At 39.7% G+C, this 21317-nt stretch overlaps 1 protein-coding gene across 1 annotated transcript in view; it reads right to left on the bottom strand.

Annotated features, from left to right (window-relative positions):
- The window catches only part of pkp4 (plakophilin 4), a 181391-nt gene that overhangs the window by 84636 nt on the left and 75438 nt on the right, over positions 1-21317 (bottom strand). The window contains exons 6-7 of the mRNA XM_072262006.1: positions 1545-1670; positions 1198-1394 (exon numbers count right to left, since the gene is read on the bottom strand). Of these exons, the coding sequence (XP_072118107.1) occupies positions 1198-1394; positions 1545-1670 (323 nt within the window). The remainder of the gene's footprint in view (positions 1-1197; positions 1395-1544; positions 1671-21317) is intronic.

Genomic DNA, 21317 nt, shown 5'->3' with positions numbered 1-21317 from the left:
CATCAGTTTTTTTAATCCATCAAATTAGTAAATTGACACTAGTAAGATGCCAGTAATGTAGTGGTTAGCACAATGCTTTATAGTGCAGGCAACCTGGGTTCAGTTCCTGCTGCTGCCTCTAAGGAGTTTGCACATTCACCCCGTGACCGTGTGGATATTCTCCAGGTGCTATGTTTTGCTCCTAGAGTCCAAAGACATACTGGTTCATAGATCATTGTAAATTGTCCCATCATTAGGCTAGGATTAAATTCGGGGATTACTGGGCGGCGTGGCTGGAAGTGCTGGAAGGGCCTATCATGCGCTGTATCAAATAAGTAAATAAATAGCCCATGAAGGCATTGTAATAATTACATGCACAACATTAAGTTTCATGTATCTACCACTACAAGTCAGGGAAATATGCCTGTTGTAATTAAAAATACAACACAAATTTTAAACAGTTAAATAATAAAAACAAATACAGTGCAGCTTATAGGAACAATGCTAGGATGAATCTCAACTTGGCAAGATTCCCGGACCCATTGTCCTTATAGTTGCGAGACACCTACTGGAGATGGCATATCATTTCATGGGACAGTGGTTAAAAACAAAAGGGAAATGGGGCTACTTCTCCTAAACAGAGCTACAGCATCATTAATGTCAGCCTGGAAGCACATCTGGCCAGACACAAATTCTATAGATGAAATATAAATGGTCAAACACAGTGACACAAAAAAATTCTCAATGTTGCTCTTCCACTTCATAAAGTTTGTCCATTAATGTAGCAATGATAGAATATTAGCATCTGTACATCTATTTTTGTATAAAATGCATTTTTACTATATTAAGTTATAATTTCACCCAATGACACATCATTGAAAATTATTACAAAATAAGAACTTAGAATTTTCTCAGTTCTGCTCTACTGCAAACAGAATGTCAATTTCACACAGTATTCACGGATTACTTTTGCATTTCTTCACAAATTATAACCAGTAAGGTTATTTCTAGGATGCAGTAAACAAAAGGCAGAGTTCAGGTGGCAGAACCCAACCAAAAGACTCTGGGGTCTGGGACTTTTGAAGCACAGATTGCAGTTAACTGGAATCAACAACCTTTCAGATGAATGCATCTGCACTTTTAAAAAATACCAGCAAGAACAATGAGATTGAAAAAATCATCTTACACAAGCCATTACTTTGCTTAAAGCTATAGTACCTGGCCTACTGTCTGTCCCTCTGGCCTAGAATTTCGTGTTAGGTGATTACTGTTGGTGCTAATGTGAACAGATTCCTGTAGACTTCTTGGGATAGTCTTGATCAAATTCTGGCTACTGTAGTAACTGGCAGTATCCTGGTAACCACTATCAGAATAGGAATTCATTTGTGTGGAGCTTCGTGAGTTTCCAATAGATCCTGTGCAGTTAAAAGAGACAAGTACATTTTTATAATAATAATTAACTGGGGAAAATATAGAACTGCATTTTGTTGCAGCAAATACTTTTAAAAATCTGAGAATTCTGACATATTCTTGATATTTAAAATTGATACACAACAGACCCTCACTTTCATGAAGAGATGTTTGTTCAGTTCCGAGAATTGGCAATTGTTCACGTCCTGTTTCAATATTAAAGGACTGGGGATGTGAGTTTTCTGAAACTCTGCATCGATTAATTCCTCCTGTTGATTCTTCTACAAGAAAAAATGTGACTTAGAGCTCTTTAAAAATAAAACCTTTATAGAAGCATATGCATCTGACTTCAGCAGTTAGTTCAGTACTGTTTTTCCTTGATCGGACTTCATCCTATGATCTGATTGGCCAACTTCTGTGCCAGTACTCAATAATACACACAAACTGATAAACTTTAAATCAATGAAGACATTAAGATTAAATACATCCTCTTTTTGTCCAAATCTGCTCCTATGTAAGAATGCTCAAAATTCTTTGTTTTTTTTCCCTGAGTACCCTCCAGTAATGTTTATTTCAATCTCAGTAGAGCTGCTTAAAATGCAATTCCAAGCTTATTCCATCTAATGGAAGACAAATATTGGACCATGTTCCTGTACATGAAGAACAACATCCAACCAAATATTTCACTAAGTCTCCTGCACATTGAGGTAGGAGTTCCAGCTATTTATTCCATGGCCATTCAAACATTATTTTGGACAGGCTTCCAAGGTAATTTTGAAAACAGAATTTACTCATTCATTGTTCACACTGAAAATTTAGACAAGGGATACACATCAGATACCCACATCTCCCTTATCACAAGAAAAAATATGCATCTCAACTTTCATGTGTTTGAGTCACGAACAAATGAAACACTATTGCAGTCAAACAACCTCTGCTTTGCTTGGATAAGATCTGAAACTAAAAGTAAACAGGTGGTGTTGGCAAAATATTGAAAGGATCTTTATGCTCTTCTTTAAATGGTGGCACTGGACTTCTGACATACTACTCACTGTTTTGTTTCTTCGAGTGAGGGGGTTGTGGATTGTTATTGTTGTTTTTTTCTGCAGGGGAGGGGAGTGGGGATTTTTGGGTTCTGCAAGTTTTGTTATTTTTCTTTTTTGTGCCGGGGGGGGGGGGGTTGGTGCTGATGTCAACTCCCTTGGTCTTTCTGGATATCCGGAGAAGACAAATACCAGAGTTGTATTGTACAAGCATACTTTGAAAAAAAAAGGAATCTTTGAACCAACGACACAATATTCCCTGTGGCTAAGTTCATCTCAGAACCTCAGTGTTGTGAATAACCTTGTCAGCTTCAAGATTTGCTGAGGAGCTGGCGGCAGAGTTGACGACAACCACCTTAGACATTCCAAAATGTAGTTGCAAGAAATTTCTGCTCATCAGTATTCGTTGTTGGAGGTGCATTCTAAAGTGCACAGGACAAGGCAAATGATAAACATGAGAAAGTCTGCAGATGCTGGAAATCTAAAGCATCACACACAAAATGCTGGAGGAACTCGGCAGGTCAGGCAGCATCTATGGAAACGAATAAAATAGTCGATACTTCAGGCCGAGACCCTTCTTGCACAGAGCAAGATTGGTGATGATGGGGAGATAAGTGTTGCCTGGGTACAGACAGAAACTGGCATTATATCATGCTGCTATGGAGTAGCATAAGGGTGATAAAATAGAAGGAATAGTTTAATAGCAGTTCCACAATCATCCACTTTGCGAGGGTCCCCAACCAGAAATTTAGTTGGACCAGCTGTACTAATACTGCAGCTTCAAATGCTGAACTGAAATATGATTACCTGCAGTTAGTGGCTGAAATAAGCATCTCAATTGCCCTAACCTTCAAGTAAAAGTTTAAGTGCTGGGAAGGTAAATTCGGAAGAATAGCTCATTTTTTGCTGGCATAGACAAGATGACATAGATGTAAACTTCATGTAAGTGTCAAGGGAAAGTAAGGATGGAAGATTGACAGTCAGAATTACATAGCAGAGGACAAAATAAGCATTGGAATAATTACAAAGATATTAATAGATTAATTAACAGCTTGGAAAAATAGAATTTGTATTCTGATTGTCACATCGTATACTAATTATACTGTATATTAATTTTCACAGCCTGAGGTCATTTACTTTCAACGTCAGAAGACAAAGTATGTACTAGAAGCAGCAGAAACATAAACAATTGCGAGGAAGAATCAAAAGTAAATGCCATAAATGCACAGAGATAAAAATCTATTGGATTTGGAGAATATGTTTTGCAGAGAGACTAGATAAACTCGACTTGTTTTCCCTGCAGGGAAAGAGGCTGAGGTGTGACCTTAGGTTATGAGAGACATAGCATAGATGGACAGAAGGCTTTTCTCATGTTGAGGTATCAAAAAGAAGACAATCCAGGTTTAAAGTAAGAGGAAGGAGTTCTGAGGGAAGAAGTAGTTGATATCTGGAATGCACAGCCAGAGAAGTTATGGAAGCAGGTACAATCACTGTATTTAAGAGGGGTTTTAACTGGTACTTGAATTGGGATGGCATAGACAGCTGTGGACTTGATGCCAACAAATTTTGATCAGGTCATTATCTGTTTAGTGTATAGGGAGCAAATAAGATGACTTTGGAGGGAGTGCAGTGTAGACCTGGTGGAGTAATAACTGAGGCCAAGCATTAAATTGCTTGCATTTTATTCAATTAAACAAGTAAAGTGTTGTTTCCCCTGGAATTTTGACTGTCAGAGGCTGATTTTCAGTAAGTTTTCATGATATTAACAGAAATACAATTATTTCTGTTGATTGAGGAGTCTAGTATAAAAATTAGAACTGGGGCTTTCAGGAGTAAAAATAAGAAACGTAGATGTCTAAAAGTTTGGAACACATTGTTGCAAATGACAGTAGAAGTAAGTATTTTATTCACAAATCAGAAAATATCTTACAAATGATGGGAGAGCTTGAGAGGCGAAAAAGCCCACTTCTAAACTACCTTGCTTTATTCCAGGTAGCCTCCATACTTAAAAGCTGAAAGGGAACATATTCAAAGGTCCTCTATTAGTCTGAATGCAAAAAAATTAACATTTGAGTATAAACTCAATTGTGTAAAAATGTTGGCTGTATTTGCAGATTCATTCCTGTGGAATTTGTTGCCATAAGTGACTATGGAGGCAAGGTCACTGAGTGTACTTAAAGCAGAGGTTGATAGACTTTTTATGCCAGGGTGTGAAAGGTTGTGGGCAGTAGGGAGAAGAATGGAGTTGATAGGAAAATGGATCAGCCGTGATCAAATGGTGGAGCAGACTTGATGGGCCGAATGGCCTAATTCTGCTCCAATGTATTATTTACAATGGATGAAACCCAAGTTTTCAAATTTACAACGATATATTTTCATTTTTCTTCCATCCTAACAAGATTGCCTATCAGTTTGCATAGTTCATCAATACATAACATCTTGGGCATCTTGTCCAGATAGTCATCTGATTGTCAGCAGTCTATTTAGGCAGAAGAAAAGCAAAACACCAAAGATCCTGGAAATTTGAAATATTTGGCCGAATATTTATATTGATCCATAAAGGTAATTTATATGAAGAATCACTAGAAAGTAATCAGGAATGGGAATTCTGATTGATTTTTTCCCCTCCCAACCCAGGGATAATGAAAGTAATTTCAAGGATTAAGTGTTATCATGGTACAAATTACTTAATGAATTACAGGCTGAGAATCACACATACTTTCTCAACGTGACTAATGCTACAATAAGCTGGAGTACCTTTAGGCTGAATATCAACATAGGCAATCTTTGATTTAATTTTTAATAGTCATGAAATAGTTCTAGCTTAATTGTTATTCAACCATACACATGACTAACTACTACTTAGGAGATCTTGGAAGTATGCAGCAATTCAGCATGACCTCTAAAACTTTGAGAAACTTCTATACATCTGTATTGGAGGGTATATTCACTGGCTGCATTGCAACCTGGTATGGAAGGAAGCACCAATGCCCTTGAATGGAAAATCCTATAAAAAGTAGTGGATATGGTCCAGTCCATCGAGGTAAAGCCCTCCCCACCATTGAGCACATCTACATGAAATGCTGTCACAGGAAAGCCGCATCCTTCATCAGGGACCCTCATCACCCAGGACATGCTCTCTTCTTGCTGATGTCATCAGGAAGAAGGTACAGGAGCCTTAGGAATCACACCACCAGGTTCAGGAACAGTTACTATCCTTCAAACATCTTGAACTTGCCTCACCTTTGAAATGTTCCCACAGCTACTTTCAAGGACTCTTCATGTCATGTACTCGATATTTATTGCTTATTTATTTATTATTATTCCTTTCTTTTTGTATTTGCATAAGTTGTCTTTTGCATTGGATTTACCTTTTTGACGTGTTATTAAAATGGTAAAATGTTGCAGAAAAGGATATAAGGAACTACGTGAGAACAGACTAACCTGAAAGGAAATCATATGCTTGAAAAACTGATGCACAACTAAGCCATAATATTTGTCAGAAAGACCTTATGTGGTTCAGTCACTTGGCATTTAAGATGAGGTAGTAAATTGGATTAGACATTGGCTTTGTGGGTGAAGCCAGAGAGTGGTAGTAAATGGCTGCCTCTCTGACTGGAGGCCTGTGACTAATGGAGAGCCACAGGGATCAGTGCTGGATCTGTTGCTGCCATCTACATCAACAATCTGAATGATAATGTGATTAACAGGATCAGCACATTTGTGGATGACGCCAAGATTGGTGGTGTAGTGGATGGTGAGGAAGGCCAGCATGGCTTGCACTGGCATCTAGACCAGCTGGAGAAATGGAATGAAAAGTAGCAGATGGAATTTCATGCAAACTAGTGTGAGATGCTGTATTTCGGTAAGACCAACCAGCGTAGGTCTTACCCAGTGAACAGTAGAGGAATGCAGTAGAACAGAGGGATATGGGAATACACATCTATAATTCTTTGGAAGTGGTGTCACAGGTAGACAGGGTTGTAAAGAAAGCTTTTGGCACATTGGCCTTCATAAATCAAAGTATTGAGTACAGGAGATGGGATGTTATTTTCAGATTGTATAAGACATTGGTGAAGCCTAATATGGAGCATTGTGTGCAGTTTTGGTCACCTACCTACAGGAAAGATGTAAATAGAGTTGAAGGAGTACAGAGAAAATTTACAAGTATGTTTCCAGGTTTGGAGGACCTGAGTTATAAGGAAAGATTGATTAGGTTAGGACCTTATTCCTTAGAACGTAGAAGATTGAGAAGAGATTTGATAGAGGGATACAATATTATGAGGGGTATAGATAGGGTAAATGCAAGCAGGCTTTTTCCATTGAGGTGGTGTCAGACTACAACTAGAGGTCATAGGTTAAGAGCGAAAGGTGAAAAGTTTAAGGGGAACATGAGGGAAATTTCTTCACTCAGAGGGTTGTAGGACTGTGGAACGAGCTGCCAGTGGACGTGGTGCACGCCAGCTTGATTTCAATGTTTAAGAGAAGTTTGGATTGGTACATGGTTGGTAGGGGTATGGAAGGCTATGGTCTTGGTGCAGCTTGATAGGAGTAAGCTGCTTAAATGGTTCAGCACTGATTAGATGGGCCGAAGGGCCTGTTGCTGTGCTGTACTTTTCTATGACTCTATAACTGTCAGCCATGGAACAATGGGTGGTATTCTCACTGGAAAAATTAGGTCAAGAGTTGAAGTTCTAGCCCAGAAATCTGAGGTCCAAAGTCTATTGATGTTTTAGTATTGTACAGCATGTAGAGAATGCCACTTAGAATGATGGAATGTTCTTATCAGATGTAAGATTAAATAGAAGCTCTCTCAGGTAGTTGCAAAAGATACTATCTTCTTCAGCAAGAGAGTTAGTCCAGCTTTTGTAATCCCAATATCTATTCAGTGATTAACATCCAAAAAAAAGAAATACTCTGGAGGGGAGTAAATAGTCAATGTTTCGGACTGAGACTCTTCATCTAGACTGGACTTCCAGCAGTTTGTGCACGTTATTCAAGATTTCCAGCATCTGTATAACTTCATGTGTTTAACCAATAGACTGGGTTTAGGATCTGGTTTTGTACATCAACCACTGCATTTCTGAATATACGAATGTAACAAAACTTTAAAAGTATTTAATTGATTATGTTGTGGTCGGATGTTACTTTTAACATAAACTGCTCTTCAGTTTGCTGCATGACAGGTCACTCACATTTGTGTCAAGCTACATTCCACCAATACTAGTTAACCTTCCATAAGGTCCCAGCTTTGACAAGACAAGCCATGCATTGATCGTCTTGAATAGGCTTCTCCTGCCAAAGAACAAAACTCATATCCACGGTACATGAAGATCTGGGTCATATCTCCACTAGGTTTTATTTTATTCTACAACTCTGCTCCTTAGTAATCGGCAATACAAGTACCTTAGGCAATTACTGAAGTTGGCTTTATGGTCTTCTGTATCCTGAATCTAACTGTACATATTTTATTCATTTTGTTTATGTAATCTGTCCCCACATGAATTTTTTTGTTATTACACCCGCCTCTACATTTCTTTAAAAATTATTCAGCACCTTCCAATCATCCAGTGCAGAGGACACTGAAGGGTAACCTTATCGAAGTTTATAAAATTACGAGACATAGTAAGTTTACTCGACTCTGCACTGAACTGAGGCTGTGTCCTACTCCAGCTGCAGTGATGCTTTTTCATGCCTGTGGACTCACTTTTGTAAACTTTAGTTTTGAATGCTATTTGCTTACTTTTACTGTTCGCATGATTTTTTTTCTCTCTCTGCACACTGGGTGTTTGATCATCTTTTTTAAAAATGGGTAATATAGGGTTTGTTTGTTTTGTGGTTGTCAAAAAGGAGACGAATCTCAAGGCTGTATAAGGTATACATATTTTGATAATAAGCGTACTTAGAACTTTGAGATAGGAAAAATACTCACAGTCTTTTACCCAGAATAGGGGAATTTGAAACTTCAGGGCATAGAAGAATGGTGAAAGGGAAACATTCAAGAGGGATCTGAGGGGCAAGTTTTTCAACATTGAGGGCAATGGGTGGGTGTATGGAACAAACCGTCAGTGGAAGGATTGAAGTAGGTATAATTACAACGTGTAAATGACATTTGAACAGGTAAATGAATAGGAAAGGTTTAGCGGGATGGAGGCCAAATGCAAGTAAATGGAACTTAGTTGATGTGGATGAGTTACTCTGAAAGGGCTGTTTCTGTGTTCTATATGACTTTGTCTTTTATTCCGGGGCCACAGAAGAAAATATATAATGGTGGATTCATTTTGGTTTCATGCTTAAATTCCCATCTGCAACTCAACTGTAGAATTTTCTATGAGCACTCAAGTTGCACGCTTTTTGTCCTTCACAGCAGTCATCAAACTGCATTCCAAAAAAGTGCCATTATCACTGAAATTAGTTGTTGAGAACCTGCTTGAGTGCCACTCACTTAGGATTTAAGGACAGTTTGCTGGATGGCCATCTACTTTATATTATGCTCAAACATATACTGCAGATTGAAATTACTTCACAAATGTCACTCTAGGGACATTTATGAACTCCACAAACCTCCACCTTCAAAGATGATTCTCAGTTGTTTTCTCTACTTCTTCCCCAAATAGTGAACAAGTAAAATGTGCAATTGTCCATTTAGGTACAGTAGATTAAAAATAAACATAAAAAGGAGAAGACTGCAGAGCTCTGAATGCAGAGGGAATTGAGTGTCCTGGTACATAATTTGCAAAAGGCCGGTAGGCAATAATTAAAATAAAAATTTTTCTTAATTTAATTAGGAAAGCTAACAGGACATTATCATACACAGCTAGGGGAATTGAATACACAAGTAAGGATGTCATGTTTCAGTTATGTGCAAATTTAATGAGAGCACATCTGTTGCACTTATTTAAAGATGTTAATATGTTGGATGCAGTTCAGATTTACTGGATGACACTTCGAATGTGTGGGCTGTCTTATGTGGACGGGCAATCCAAAGTAATTTAGAAGTCTGCATAGTGGCTTGATTTTAACATAAAATCCTATGTGATCTCGATAGAATGGAAATGGAGAGGATGCTTCTATTTGTGGAAGAATTAAGAAATAGATGTTACCATCTAAAGATAAGAATTGCCCCTTTAAGCTAGAAGGTCACAAGACTTCCTAAGAATGTTGAGGAAGCAAAGCCTTTTAATATTTTTATGATAAAGATACATTCATTCAATATGTGCCACGTCGTATGACGTGGGCGATCATGGTCTTGACCACAAATGTTCTTGGCAAATTTTTCTACAAAAGTGGCTTGCCATTGCCTTCTATTAGGTAGTGTATTTACAAGGTGGTTGATTTCAGCCATTATTAATACTCTTCAGAGATTGTCTGCCTGACGCCAGTGGTCACACAACCAGGACTTGTGATATGCACCAGTTGTGATATGACCATCCACCCCCTGCTCCCATGACTTCATGTGACCCTGATCGGGGAGGTTAAGCAGGTACTACACCTTGCCCAGGAGTGACCTGCAGGTTAGCAGAGGGAAGAAGTACCTTGCACCTCCTCTGGTACAGACATATCCACACCCACCACCATAGCTGGATAGAATCTTGAAAAATATGGGGGTGAAAGGATACTGGGTAAAATGCTGTGATCTTACTGAATTGCACAGTATAACTAGTAGGCAAAGCGGCCTATTCCTGCTCAAGCTTCTAATATAAACGTTCATTTGCTCATATTGTGAAGGAAGGGGAATAACACCACTCTCTGAGAACTCTCAAAAGTTCTCTACAAAGAGCTTATGAATAACAGTGCAGATGATTCAACTTCTGCTCCTTTTGCAGTCCCACTTTTCAGAGCTACAAACATTGCTTCCAGTGGAAATAGCAACTATATATTTTGTTTAATTTGATAGGCTATTTTTGTTGCTCACACAAAATGCTGGAGGAAGTCAGCAGGTCAGGCAACAACTATGGAAAACAGTGAATGATGAACGTTTCAGACCAAGACCCTTCATCAGTATTGGTAAAAAAAAAGATGAGAAGTCAGAGCAAGAAGGTAGGGGGAGGGGAGGAAGAAGTGCAAAGTGGTAGGTGAAAGGTGAGAAGGGAAATTGATTGGTTATCAAACCTCTCCTGGTTTCACCTTATCACCTACCACCTTGTACTTCTTCCTCCCTTCACCCCACTTTCTTACTCTGACCTCTCATCTCTTATTTCCCGTCCTGATGAAGGGTCTCGGCTCGAAACGCTGACTGTTTACTCTTTTCCAGAGATGCTGCCTGGCCTGCTGAGTTCCTACAGCATTTTGTATGTGTTGCTTGGATTTCCAGCATCGACAGATTTTCTTGTATTTTTGTTGCTCATTGTGTAACCTCCTCCAAAGTAGGGAGGTCAAATAAAATGGATGATTGCTTAATGACTATTAATTCCCTGCTCCATTCTCTCTCCCTCTCTGCCCTCAGTTTCATAAAATATATCAATATTCATGAAACGTGGCTTGATGAACTCCTTTCAATTAGAAATTGCAAATCACTTCAGTTAATTTTCACCTTTTGCCGACTTATTTCATTGCCCTCCAGTTTAGCACACATCCTATTTATGAGTTCATAAATAACTACATGGGGCAAGAAGCAGAAAGGCTGAAGAAGGACTTAGACAGATTAGGAGAATGGACAAAGAGACAGATGGAATACAGTGTCAGGAAGTGTATGGTCATGTACTTTAGTATAAGAAATGAAAGGGTTGACTATTTTCTAAATAGAGAGAGAACTGAAAATTCAAAAATGTGAAGCACAAAGGGACTTGGGAGTCTTCATGCAGGATTCCCTAAAGGCTAATTTACAGGTTGAGTGAATGGTGAGGAAGCCAATTAAAATGTTAGCATTCCTATCAAGAGGTCTAGAAGATAAAAGCAAGGCTGTAATGTTGAGGCTTTATAAGGGCTGGTGAAGCTTCATTTGGAGTATTGTGAGCAGTTTTGGGCTCCTTATCTAAGGAAGGACGTGCTGACGTTGGAGAGGGTTCAAAGGAGGTTCACAAAAATGATTTTGGGATTGAAAGGCTTACCATATGAGGAGCATTTGATGGCTCTAGGCCTATACTCACTGGAATTCAGAAGAATGAGGGGGGATCTCGTCTCATATGTTGAAAGGCCTTGATAGAATGGATGTGGAGAGTATGTTTACTATGGTGGGGGAGTCTAGGATCAGAGGACACAGCCTCAGAGTAGAGGGATATCCAGTTAGAATGGAGATGAGGAGGAGTTTCTTTAGCCAGAGAGTGGCATATCTGTGGAATCTGTTGCCATAGGCAGCTGTGAAAGCCAAGCCATTGGGTATATTTAAGGCAGAAGTTGATAGAGTATTGATTAGTCAGGGCGTGAAGGGATATGGGGAGAAAGCAGGAGATTGAGGCTAAGAGGGAAATGGATTAGCCATGATGAAATGACAGAGTAGACTCCATGGGTTAAATGGCCTAATTCTCCTCCTATATCTTATGGACTTAATCTCCCCTCTCCTCTATTTTATTACAGATGAGTTGGACCAAACAGCCTTATTTCTCTGTTGTATAACTCTATGACTCCGTTCATATTTTGCTCCCATTTTTAGATTCTCTGCCTTAACTTTTGCAGAATTAGAAAATATTGCCACCATGATCAATATATTGACCATTTTGAAATCACTTATTACAGAAGGAATTCTGAATACATGCTTTAAAGTAGTTTCAAAATTTGTGTATATTGTGGTACAAACTAAAATACCCGATCTGATTAATGATTATGCAAATATGAATTGGGTTACTGAAGAACTACCTTTAGAATTTAAATTGAATATCTTACATTAGTCACACTGTTAAATGTTGGGCTAAATAATGTATTTGACTTCCCTGTATCAATCATAACAATTTAAACGTTAAACCTTCCTGAGTATTTCTGTGCAAGAACGTTCACCAAGAATTTTCAAGATGCCTTAGTCCAGGAAACCACTAAATGCACAGAAATGCCTGACATGGTTTAGTTATCAAGAACAAATACATACATTTACTTCCTCCCATTTTCTTAAAACAAATACTTCTTTCTAAGCAAATACTGTTTGGCCTGTCCCCTAAAACCCTCACTAATTTTTATAGATGCACTGTAGAAAGCATTCTTTTAGGGTGCATCACAACCTGGTATGGAAGTTGTCCTGTCCAAGACCGGAAGAAGCTGCAGAAGATCGTGAACACAGCCCAGCACATCACACAAACCAATCTTCCACCCTTGGACTTACTTTACACCGCACACTGTTGGAGCAGTGCTGCCAGGATAATCAAGGACACGACCCACCCAGCCAACACGCTTTTCGTCCCTCTTCCCTCCGGGAGAAGGCTCAGGAGCTTGAAGACTCATACGGCCAGATTTGGGAACAGCTTCTTTCCAAATGTGATAAGACTGCTGAACGGATCCTGACCCGGATCTGGGCCGTACCCTCCAAATATCCGGACCTGCCTCTCGGTTTTTTTTGCACTACCTTACTTTCCCTTTTCTATTTTCTATTTATGATTTATAATTTAAATTTTTATTATATTTACTATCGATTTGTACTCCAGGGAGCGCAAAGCACAGAATCAAATATCGCTGTGATGATTGTACGCTCTAGTATCAATTGTTTGGTGACAATAAAGTATAAAGTAAAAGTATACTCTGAATTGTAAACCACAAATGGTAGAACTTTAACTTCTCTGAAAGAGCAATAAAATTTCAATTAACTTCCAGTATTATCAATTTTCAAATAAAATTCATGCTAATTTGAAGATGTAACATGACTTCTGTTTCTTAGATGTGGTGCAACAATGTTCAAGAATTTTTACACAAAAAAGCTGGCAATAATTGAGAATTTATATATTTGTAGGTAGTAATTGATTCTTAGCTGTTTTCACACATGCCTTGCATCAAACTACCACTATAATTATTTTATTATATGAAAATATCCTTAGACACTTTCCAGATGTGTTGACAAATTTTAATCAAGGTACTTAATCAAGGAACTGGTCAGATGTACTTATAACAGACCATTTTGAAAAGAAGAGATTGAGATGGAGTGCTTTTAGTCAGGGATACCAGTATTGGGGACTTGAAACATGCTTGTCAATAGTTGACCAATTTTACTGCTACTAGGTTCCAGAACCAAGATCACCCAGGCCTCAGGAATCAAGCTGCAGAATGTGGATAAATGCTTACATTTATATATTCCCAGAGGCAAGCTCCAACTCATCATTCAGTTGAAAAGAAAACAGGATGACTTTGCATTCAATGTCTGCAATCCAAGCAGCTGCCACTACCCTTAGACATTAAAGGTTCTCAGCAAGATCCTGTAAGATGTGCATTCCTCCCAAACTCAGGGATTATCTTTCAGTGAAGAGATATATCAAAGGTGAAGTTTGTCATCATCTTTGATGCACCAGGTTATTTGAAGATTAAGATCACAGATTTGGGACAAAACATGGTAAGACATCCTAATATCACTCACAGTACCAGTCCGAAATTCACTAAATTCACTGGAAGGATAAGTGAACTAACATCAATGTCCTTTCAGAAGCAGAGAACAATTACTGCTGTGGAACAGATCATGCAGGTTTTCTCCCAGACCAATATTTCCAGCATCAAATACCTACTCTCAGCTACAAGGGGCAAAGATTTCCAGTGCTGATGCGAGTTGCTTTGAAAAAATGCAGTTTGCCACTAACTCATGGGAATCCTTGGCTCATTCAGAAGAATTAAAATCAGTAACACACCTGGTTAGAAATGAAGTACAGGATATGGAGGTTACAGATCTCTCAGTGTGTGAGCATTTTGTGTGACCAAAACTCCTTAAAATTTAGTATAGCCTTGGACAGGGATAGAAGCAGGTGGTATTAGCGAATTAAGATACTATTAGGAAAGAACTTGTGAGTGTAAATTGGGAACAGATGTATTTTGGAAAATTGAATAAGGAAACTGTGGAGGTTGTTCACAAAACACAATTGTCCAAGTGCACTCTGACCAATGCCTTATAAAGCTTCAGCATTAATTACATCCTTGCTTTTGTATTTTAGTCCTCTTGAAATGAATGCTAACATTGTACTTGCCTTCCTTACCTCTGACTCAACCTGCAAATAACCTTTAGGGAATCTTGCATGAGGACCCCCAAGTCCATTTGCACCGCTGAGTTTTGAATTGTCTCCCCATTTAGAAAATAATGCACAGCTTTATTCCCTCTGCCAAAGTACATGACAATACACTTCCCTACACTATCAGAATCAGAATCAGGTTTATAATCACTGGCATGTGACGTGAAATTTGTTAACTTAGCAACAGCAGTTCAAAGCAATACATAATATAGAAGAGAAAAAAATAATAAAATTTAATAATAAATAAGTAAACCAATTACAGTATATGTATATTGAATAAATTTTAAAAATGTGCAAAAAACAGAAATGTTGTATATTAAAATAAGTGAGGTAGTGTCCAAGGGTTCAATGTCCATTTAGGAATTGGATGGCAGAGGAGGAGAGGTGTTCCTGACTCGCTGTGTGTGTGCCTTCAGGCTTCTGTATCTCCTACCTGATGGTAACAGTGAGAAAAGGGCACGCCCTGGGTGCTGGACGTTCTTAACAATGGACGCTACCTTTCTGAGACACCGGACCCTGCAGATATCCTGGATACTTTACAGGTTAGTACCCAAGATGGAGCCGACTAGATTTACAACCCTCTGCAGTGTCTTTTGGTCCTATGCAGTAGCCCCTCCATACCAGACAGTGATGCAGCCTGTCAGAATGCTCTCCACGGTAGATCTATAGAAGTTTTTGTGTGTATTTGTTGACATGCCAAATCTCTTCAAACTCCTAATGATGTATAGCCGCTGCCTTGCCTTCTTTATAACTACATCGATATGTTAGGACCGGTTAGATCCTCAGAGATCTTGACACCAAGGAACTTGAAACTGCTCTCTCTCCATTTCTGATCCCTCTATGAGGATTGGTATGTGTTCCTTTGTCTTACCCTTCCTGAAGTCCACAATCAGTTCTTTCGTCTTAATGACATTGAGTGCCATGTTGTTGCTGCAGCACCATTCCACTAGTTGACATATTTCACTGCTGTACACCCTTTCATCACCCCTGAAATTCTACCAACAAAAGTTGTATCATCAGCAAATTTACAGATGGTATTTGAGCTATGCCACTATATTCCATCTGCCACGTCTTTGCCCATTCCCCCGAACTGCCTAAGTCCTTCTGCAGACACACTTCTTCCTCAACACCACCTGCCCTCCCTACCCATCTTTGTATCATCTGCAAAGCTGGCCACAAATATATCCATTCCTTCATGACATATAACATGAAAAGAAGTGGTTCCAACATCAACCACTACAACACACCACTAGTCACTGGCAGCCAACCAGAAAAAGCCCGCTTTATTCCCACACTTTGCCTCCTGCCAGTCGTCAATCTTCTATCCATGCTAGTTCCTTTAATACCATGGGCTCCTATCTTGTTCAGCAGCCTCATGTGTGGCACTTTGTCAAAGGCCTTCTGAAAATCCAAATAAATCATACCCACTGACTCTCCTTTGTCTATTCTGCCTGTTATTTCCTCAAGGAATTCTAACAGATTTGTCAGGCAAGATTTCCCCTTGAGAAAACCATGCTGATTTTGGCCTATCTTATCATGTGCCTCCAAGAACCCTGAAACCTCATCCTTAATAATAGAGTCCAATATCTTTGAAACCACTGAAGTCAGGTTAACTGGCCTATAATTTCCTTTTTTCTGTCTCACTCCCCTGTTAGGAAGTGGAATGACATTTGGAATTTTCCAGTCCCCCCAAACCATTCCAGAATCCAGTGATTTTTGAAAGAACATTACTCATGTCTCCACAATCTCTTCAGCTACCACTTTCAGAACCCTGTGGTGTACTCCATTTGGTACAGGTGACTTATCTACCTTCAGACTTTTCAGCTTCCCAAGTGTCTTCTCATTAGTAATAGCAATGACACTCACTGCTGCTCCTGACACTCTGGCATTGCTTGCATTCTGATAGTGTCTTCCACAATGAAGACAAAAAAAAACTTATTAAGTCTGTCCACCATTTATTTAGCCATCTCCTTCCTCATGCCGCTGTAATTCCCTTTACTCCATTGTAATATTGATATATGCAGTTTCAGCTTCTCCTTCTCTAACTGTAGCGTGAATTCTATCATATTATGATCACTGTCTTCTTACGGTTCCTTTACCTTAAGCTCCCTATTCAAATCTGGGTCACTACATAACACCCAATCCAGAATTGCCATTCCCCTAGTGGGGTCAACCACAAGCTGCAGTGGAAAGGCACCTGGTAGGCATTTTACAAATTCCCTCTCTTGGGAATTTCACAAGCTACTTGCATATTGAAATCTCACATGATTATTACAACATTACTCTTTTTACATGCTTTTTCTATCTCCCGTTGTAATTTGTAGCCCATGTCCTGGCTACTGTTCAGCCACCTGTATATAACTCCCATCAAACTCTTTCTATCTATGTAGTTTCTTTACTCTACCCACAAGGATTCCACATATTCCGATCCTATGTCACTCTTAGAAAGAGTCACCCTGTCACTTCTGCTTACCTGCCTGACCTTTCCAATGTGCATCTTTGGATGTTAAGCTCCCAACTATGGTCTTCTTGCAGCGACGACTCAAGAGATGGCCATGTCACACCTGCCAGTCTCTAACTGTGCTACAAGATCATCTACCTTATTCCATAAACTGTATGCATTCAAATATAGCTCCTTCAATCCTGTATTAATCACCCGTTAGGGTTTTCCCCCAAATCTTCAGCATGCATTCATCAGTTAAATTATCCCATTTTTACCCTCACTATCACATAGCATAGGCAGCAGTCCAGAGATTACTACTTCTCTGGAGGTCCTGCTTTTCAGCTTTCTGACTAACTCCTTATATTCTCTGTTTCGTACCTCCTCTCTTTTCCTATCTACAGTACTGTGCAAAAATCATAGGCATATATATAGCTAGGATATGAAAGACATTTGCACTATACTGCATTTGTCAACGTGAGGCAGAGAGCAAATTTTTAAATCTGATGGGATTCTAGCCATTAAGAATTTAATGACCTTGCATGGTATCTCACAGCTGGGTGTGTCTGCAGTTGGCGTTGTTGCAGACATACCCAGACCTGAGACACACAGCAAGGTCATTTGATTACAAACAATTGACTTATTGATCATTATAGAATATCTCTCTGTGCTCTCCCTCCCTCTCCTCTCCCCTCCCTTTATCCCCAACTATGATTTCTCTCTCTTTGCCCCCTTTCCACTCTCAGTCCACAATAGAGACCCTTATCAAAATCTTAGGGTGGGTGGGTGGGTGTGTGCGTGTGTGTGTGTGTGTGCGCGCGCGTATTAATATATATATCCCTAAGACATTTGCACACTATATGTCATTGGTACTAATATGTACTATAACTTGTGGCTGTTTACCCTCCCCCTTCAGAATGCCATGGATCTGATACGAGATATCCCTGACTCTGGTACCTGGGAGGCAACACATCATCCAGGAGTCTCTTTCAGGTCTACAGGATCTGCTTTCCACTCCTCTGACAATGGAATCCCCTATCACTACTGCACTCTTCCCTCCCCTCCCTTCTGAGCCACAGAGTCAGACTCTGTGCCAGAGACCTGGTCGCTGCAGCTACCCCTGGTAGGTCGTTCCTCCAACAGTATCCAAAGCAGCATACTTGTTGTTGAGGGGAATGGCCACAAGAGTACTCTGCATTGGCTGCCTTATACCCTTTCCCTCTCCTGACAGTCACCCTGGTACTTGGGGGCGATAACCTCCCTGTAGCTCCTATCTATCACCTCCTGATTTGCTTGTATGAGCTAAAGGTCATTCAGCTGCAGCTCCAGTTCTTTAACACAGTCTTTAAGGAGCTACAGCTCAGTGTACTTCGGGGGACTGAGTTCAAGAGCCATAAGGTAATGCTGCAGTTCTATAAAACCCTGGTTAGACCACACGCAGAGTTCTGGTTACCTCCTTTTAAGGATGTGGAAGCTTTAGAGAAGGTGCAGAGAAGATTTACCAGGATCCTGAATTAGAGAGCATATCTTATGAGGATAGTTTGAGTGAAGCAGGATGAGAAGTGACTTGTTTGAAGTGTGCAAGGTGATGAGGCATAGATCTAGTGGACAGCCAGAGTCGTTTTCCCAGGGTAGAAATGGTTAATACAGCAGTACATAATTTTAAGGTGATGGTAGGAAATTATAGGAGGGGGGATGTCAGATAGAGGATTTTTACACAGAGCTATGCTGTATGATGTGTGTGATCAGCATATTGACCATGTTTGTTCTTGGCAAATTTTTCGACAGAAGTAGTTTGCTATTGTCTTCTTCTGGCCATTGTCTTTACAAGATGGGTGACCCCAGTCATTATCAACACTCTTCAGAGACTGTCTTCCTGGTGTCAGTGGTCACATAACCAGGACTTGCTGGTATGTGCCAGCTGCTCATACGACCATCCACCATCTGCTCAGATGGCTTCACAGGACCCTGATCAGGAGGCTAAGCTGGTGCTACACCTTGCCCAAGGGTGACCTGCAGGCTAGCGGAAGGAAGGGCAACTTACATCTCCTTTGATGGAGACTTACCTCTACACTGCCACCCACCTTTCTTTATACCTTTGGCAACTTTTCTTCAGCATACACTTACCCTGTTTCCTCTTAAAAGACACAATGGAATCTGCCTCCACCACATCTACAAGCACGCCAGTCCAAATTCCAATCATAGAATGCATAAAAACATTATTTTATTTGCTTCCCCTTTTGTCCCTATGACCTCCAATCCTCAACAACTCCACCAAAGCAAACAGACCTTCCACTCTCTCCAAACCTCTCATCACTTTCAGTGATTTGTGCACACCAACACTCAGGTCCTTCTTCTCCTATAATCTTTTTAGAACAGTATTCTTCAACCTACATTGCCTTTCCTCATTTTAAATTACATCATGCTTTTCTACATTAACTTCATTCGTTATGCATCTGTCCATTACTTCAGATTGTTTATTTCATGTTACGAATATCACATTCCCACATCAAAATAATGCAAATTTTTCACATGGGCAAATTTACAAGTTGTGGCTCTTTCCTCTCATCCCACATCCACCCAAGTGTAGATCACAGAAGAAGCACTGACTCCAGTACTGATCCCTGGAAAACACCATTATTCACTTTTACCTAGTCTGAAAAAACACCATTCTTCATGACTCTCTTCCATCTGCAGCTTATCCTACTGCACTTTCAAGATGCTGTTAATAAAACAAACTAAAAATAGTGGAAATCTGAACTAAAAAATGCAAGTATGAGGAAATCTGCAGATGCTGGAAATTCAAGCAACACACATAAAAGTTGCTGGTGAACGCAGCAGGCCAGGCAGCACCTCTAGGAAGAGTTACAGTCGACGTTTTGGGTCTCAGCCCGAAACGTCGACTGTACCTCTTCCTAGAGATGCTGCCTGGCCTGCTGCATTCACCGGCAACTTTTATGTGTGTTGCTAGAAAATGCACGCTCTAGGAATGATCAGGTTAGTAACATCGGTGGAAAATGAAATAGTTTTAGGTGTGAGACATAAACAGCTGTCCTTTCCATCGCTGTTGTTTTGACTTGACGAGTGCCTTCAGCATTTTCTGTTTATAGTTCATTGTCATGCTACCAATGTGCCTTATGTAATGTGCTTCAACTCTTCTGATAGGTTTGTAATATTGCACTTTGTCATCAGCATTTTGAAGGTCTACATCAGCTGCATTGCTCTTAGCATCTGTTAGCTCATCATAAAATTGCAGTTGGTTAACCACAATTTGCTAAGTCTTAAAAAATCCATGCCATCCTGCCTTTAGTTAATCTATTTTCCTACAGGTCACTATCAATCCTGTCTTAAATCCAAGTTGTTTATTACATTTGCCTCAATGAGTTAAGGAGAACAGTGCACTGTTTCAAAGTTATAACCATTCCCTCCTCTATCTCCTCCCCTTTCTCCAGCGAAAAATATTAAGAGTTATAGAGTTACATGGTTTGTCCATGCTGACCACAATGGCAATCTGATCTATTCCCATTTTGACTATATCCCTCAAGGTCTTTTCTAACCTTGGACTTATCCAAGTGTCTCTTAAACATTATAATTGTTCCCAGCTCTGTAGCTTCTCCTCGCAGCACTTCCTTACACCCAAGCACTATGTAAAAATGTTGCTCCTTTGATACTTTAAAAAAAATCACCCCTCACCCTACATCTATGCACTCTGATTTTTAGACTCTCATACCCTGAAAAAAAGACTGACCATCCATTATTTACTCCTCTCAAAATCCTATGCCCAGGGAAACAAATCCCAGCCTATTCAGGCTCTTCTTAAAACTCAAGCTCTCCAGTTCTGGTAAAATCCTAGTGAAGCTTTCCTGCACCCTATCCAGCTTAACGTCCTCCATTGCAGCTGGACATTTTGAACTAGGCACCATTTAATGTCTCATATATAACAATGTGAGTTATTACTCTTGGGTCTACTACTTTTCACGTCATATTCTCATGATCTGGAGGATGGGATTGATGGCTTTGTCTTCAGATTTGCAGATGATACCAAGATAGATGGAGAGGTGGTAGTGTTGAAGAAGCACAGGTCTACAAAATGACTTGGACAGATTTGGAGAATGGGCAAAGAAGTGTAGAGAAGCGTATCGTCATGCATTTTGGTAGAAGGAACAATGGCATAGACTATTTTCTAAACGGGGAGTGAATTCAGAAATCCGATGTGCAAGGGCACTTGGGAGCTCTAGTGCTGGATTCCTAAATGTTAATTTGCAGATTGATTTGATAGCAAAGAAGGCAATGCAACCTTAACATTAACTTCCG

This window comes from Mobula birostris, chromosome 6 (genome assembly GCF_030028105.1).
Source record: "Mobula birostris isolate sMobBir1 chromosome 6, sMobBir1.hap1, whole genome shotgun sequence".
NCBI lineage: Eukaryota > Metazoa > Chordata > Chondrichthyes > Myliobatiformes > Myliobatidae > Mobula > Mobula birostris.
This window is presented reverse-complemented; position numbering and strand designations above follow the sequence as displayed.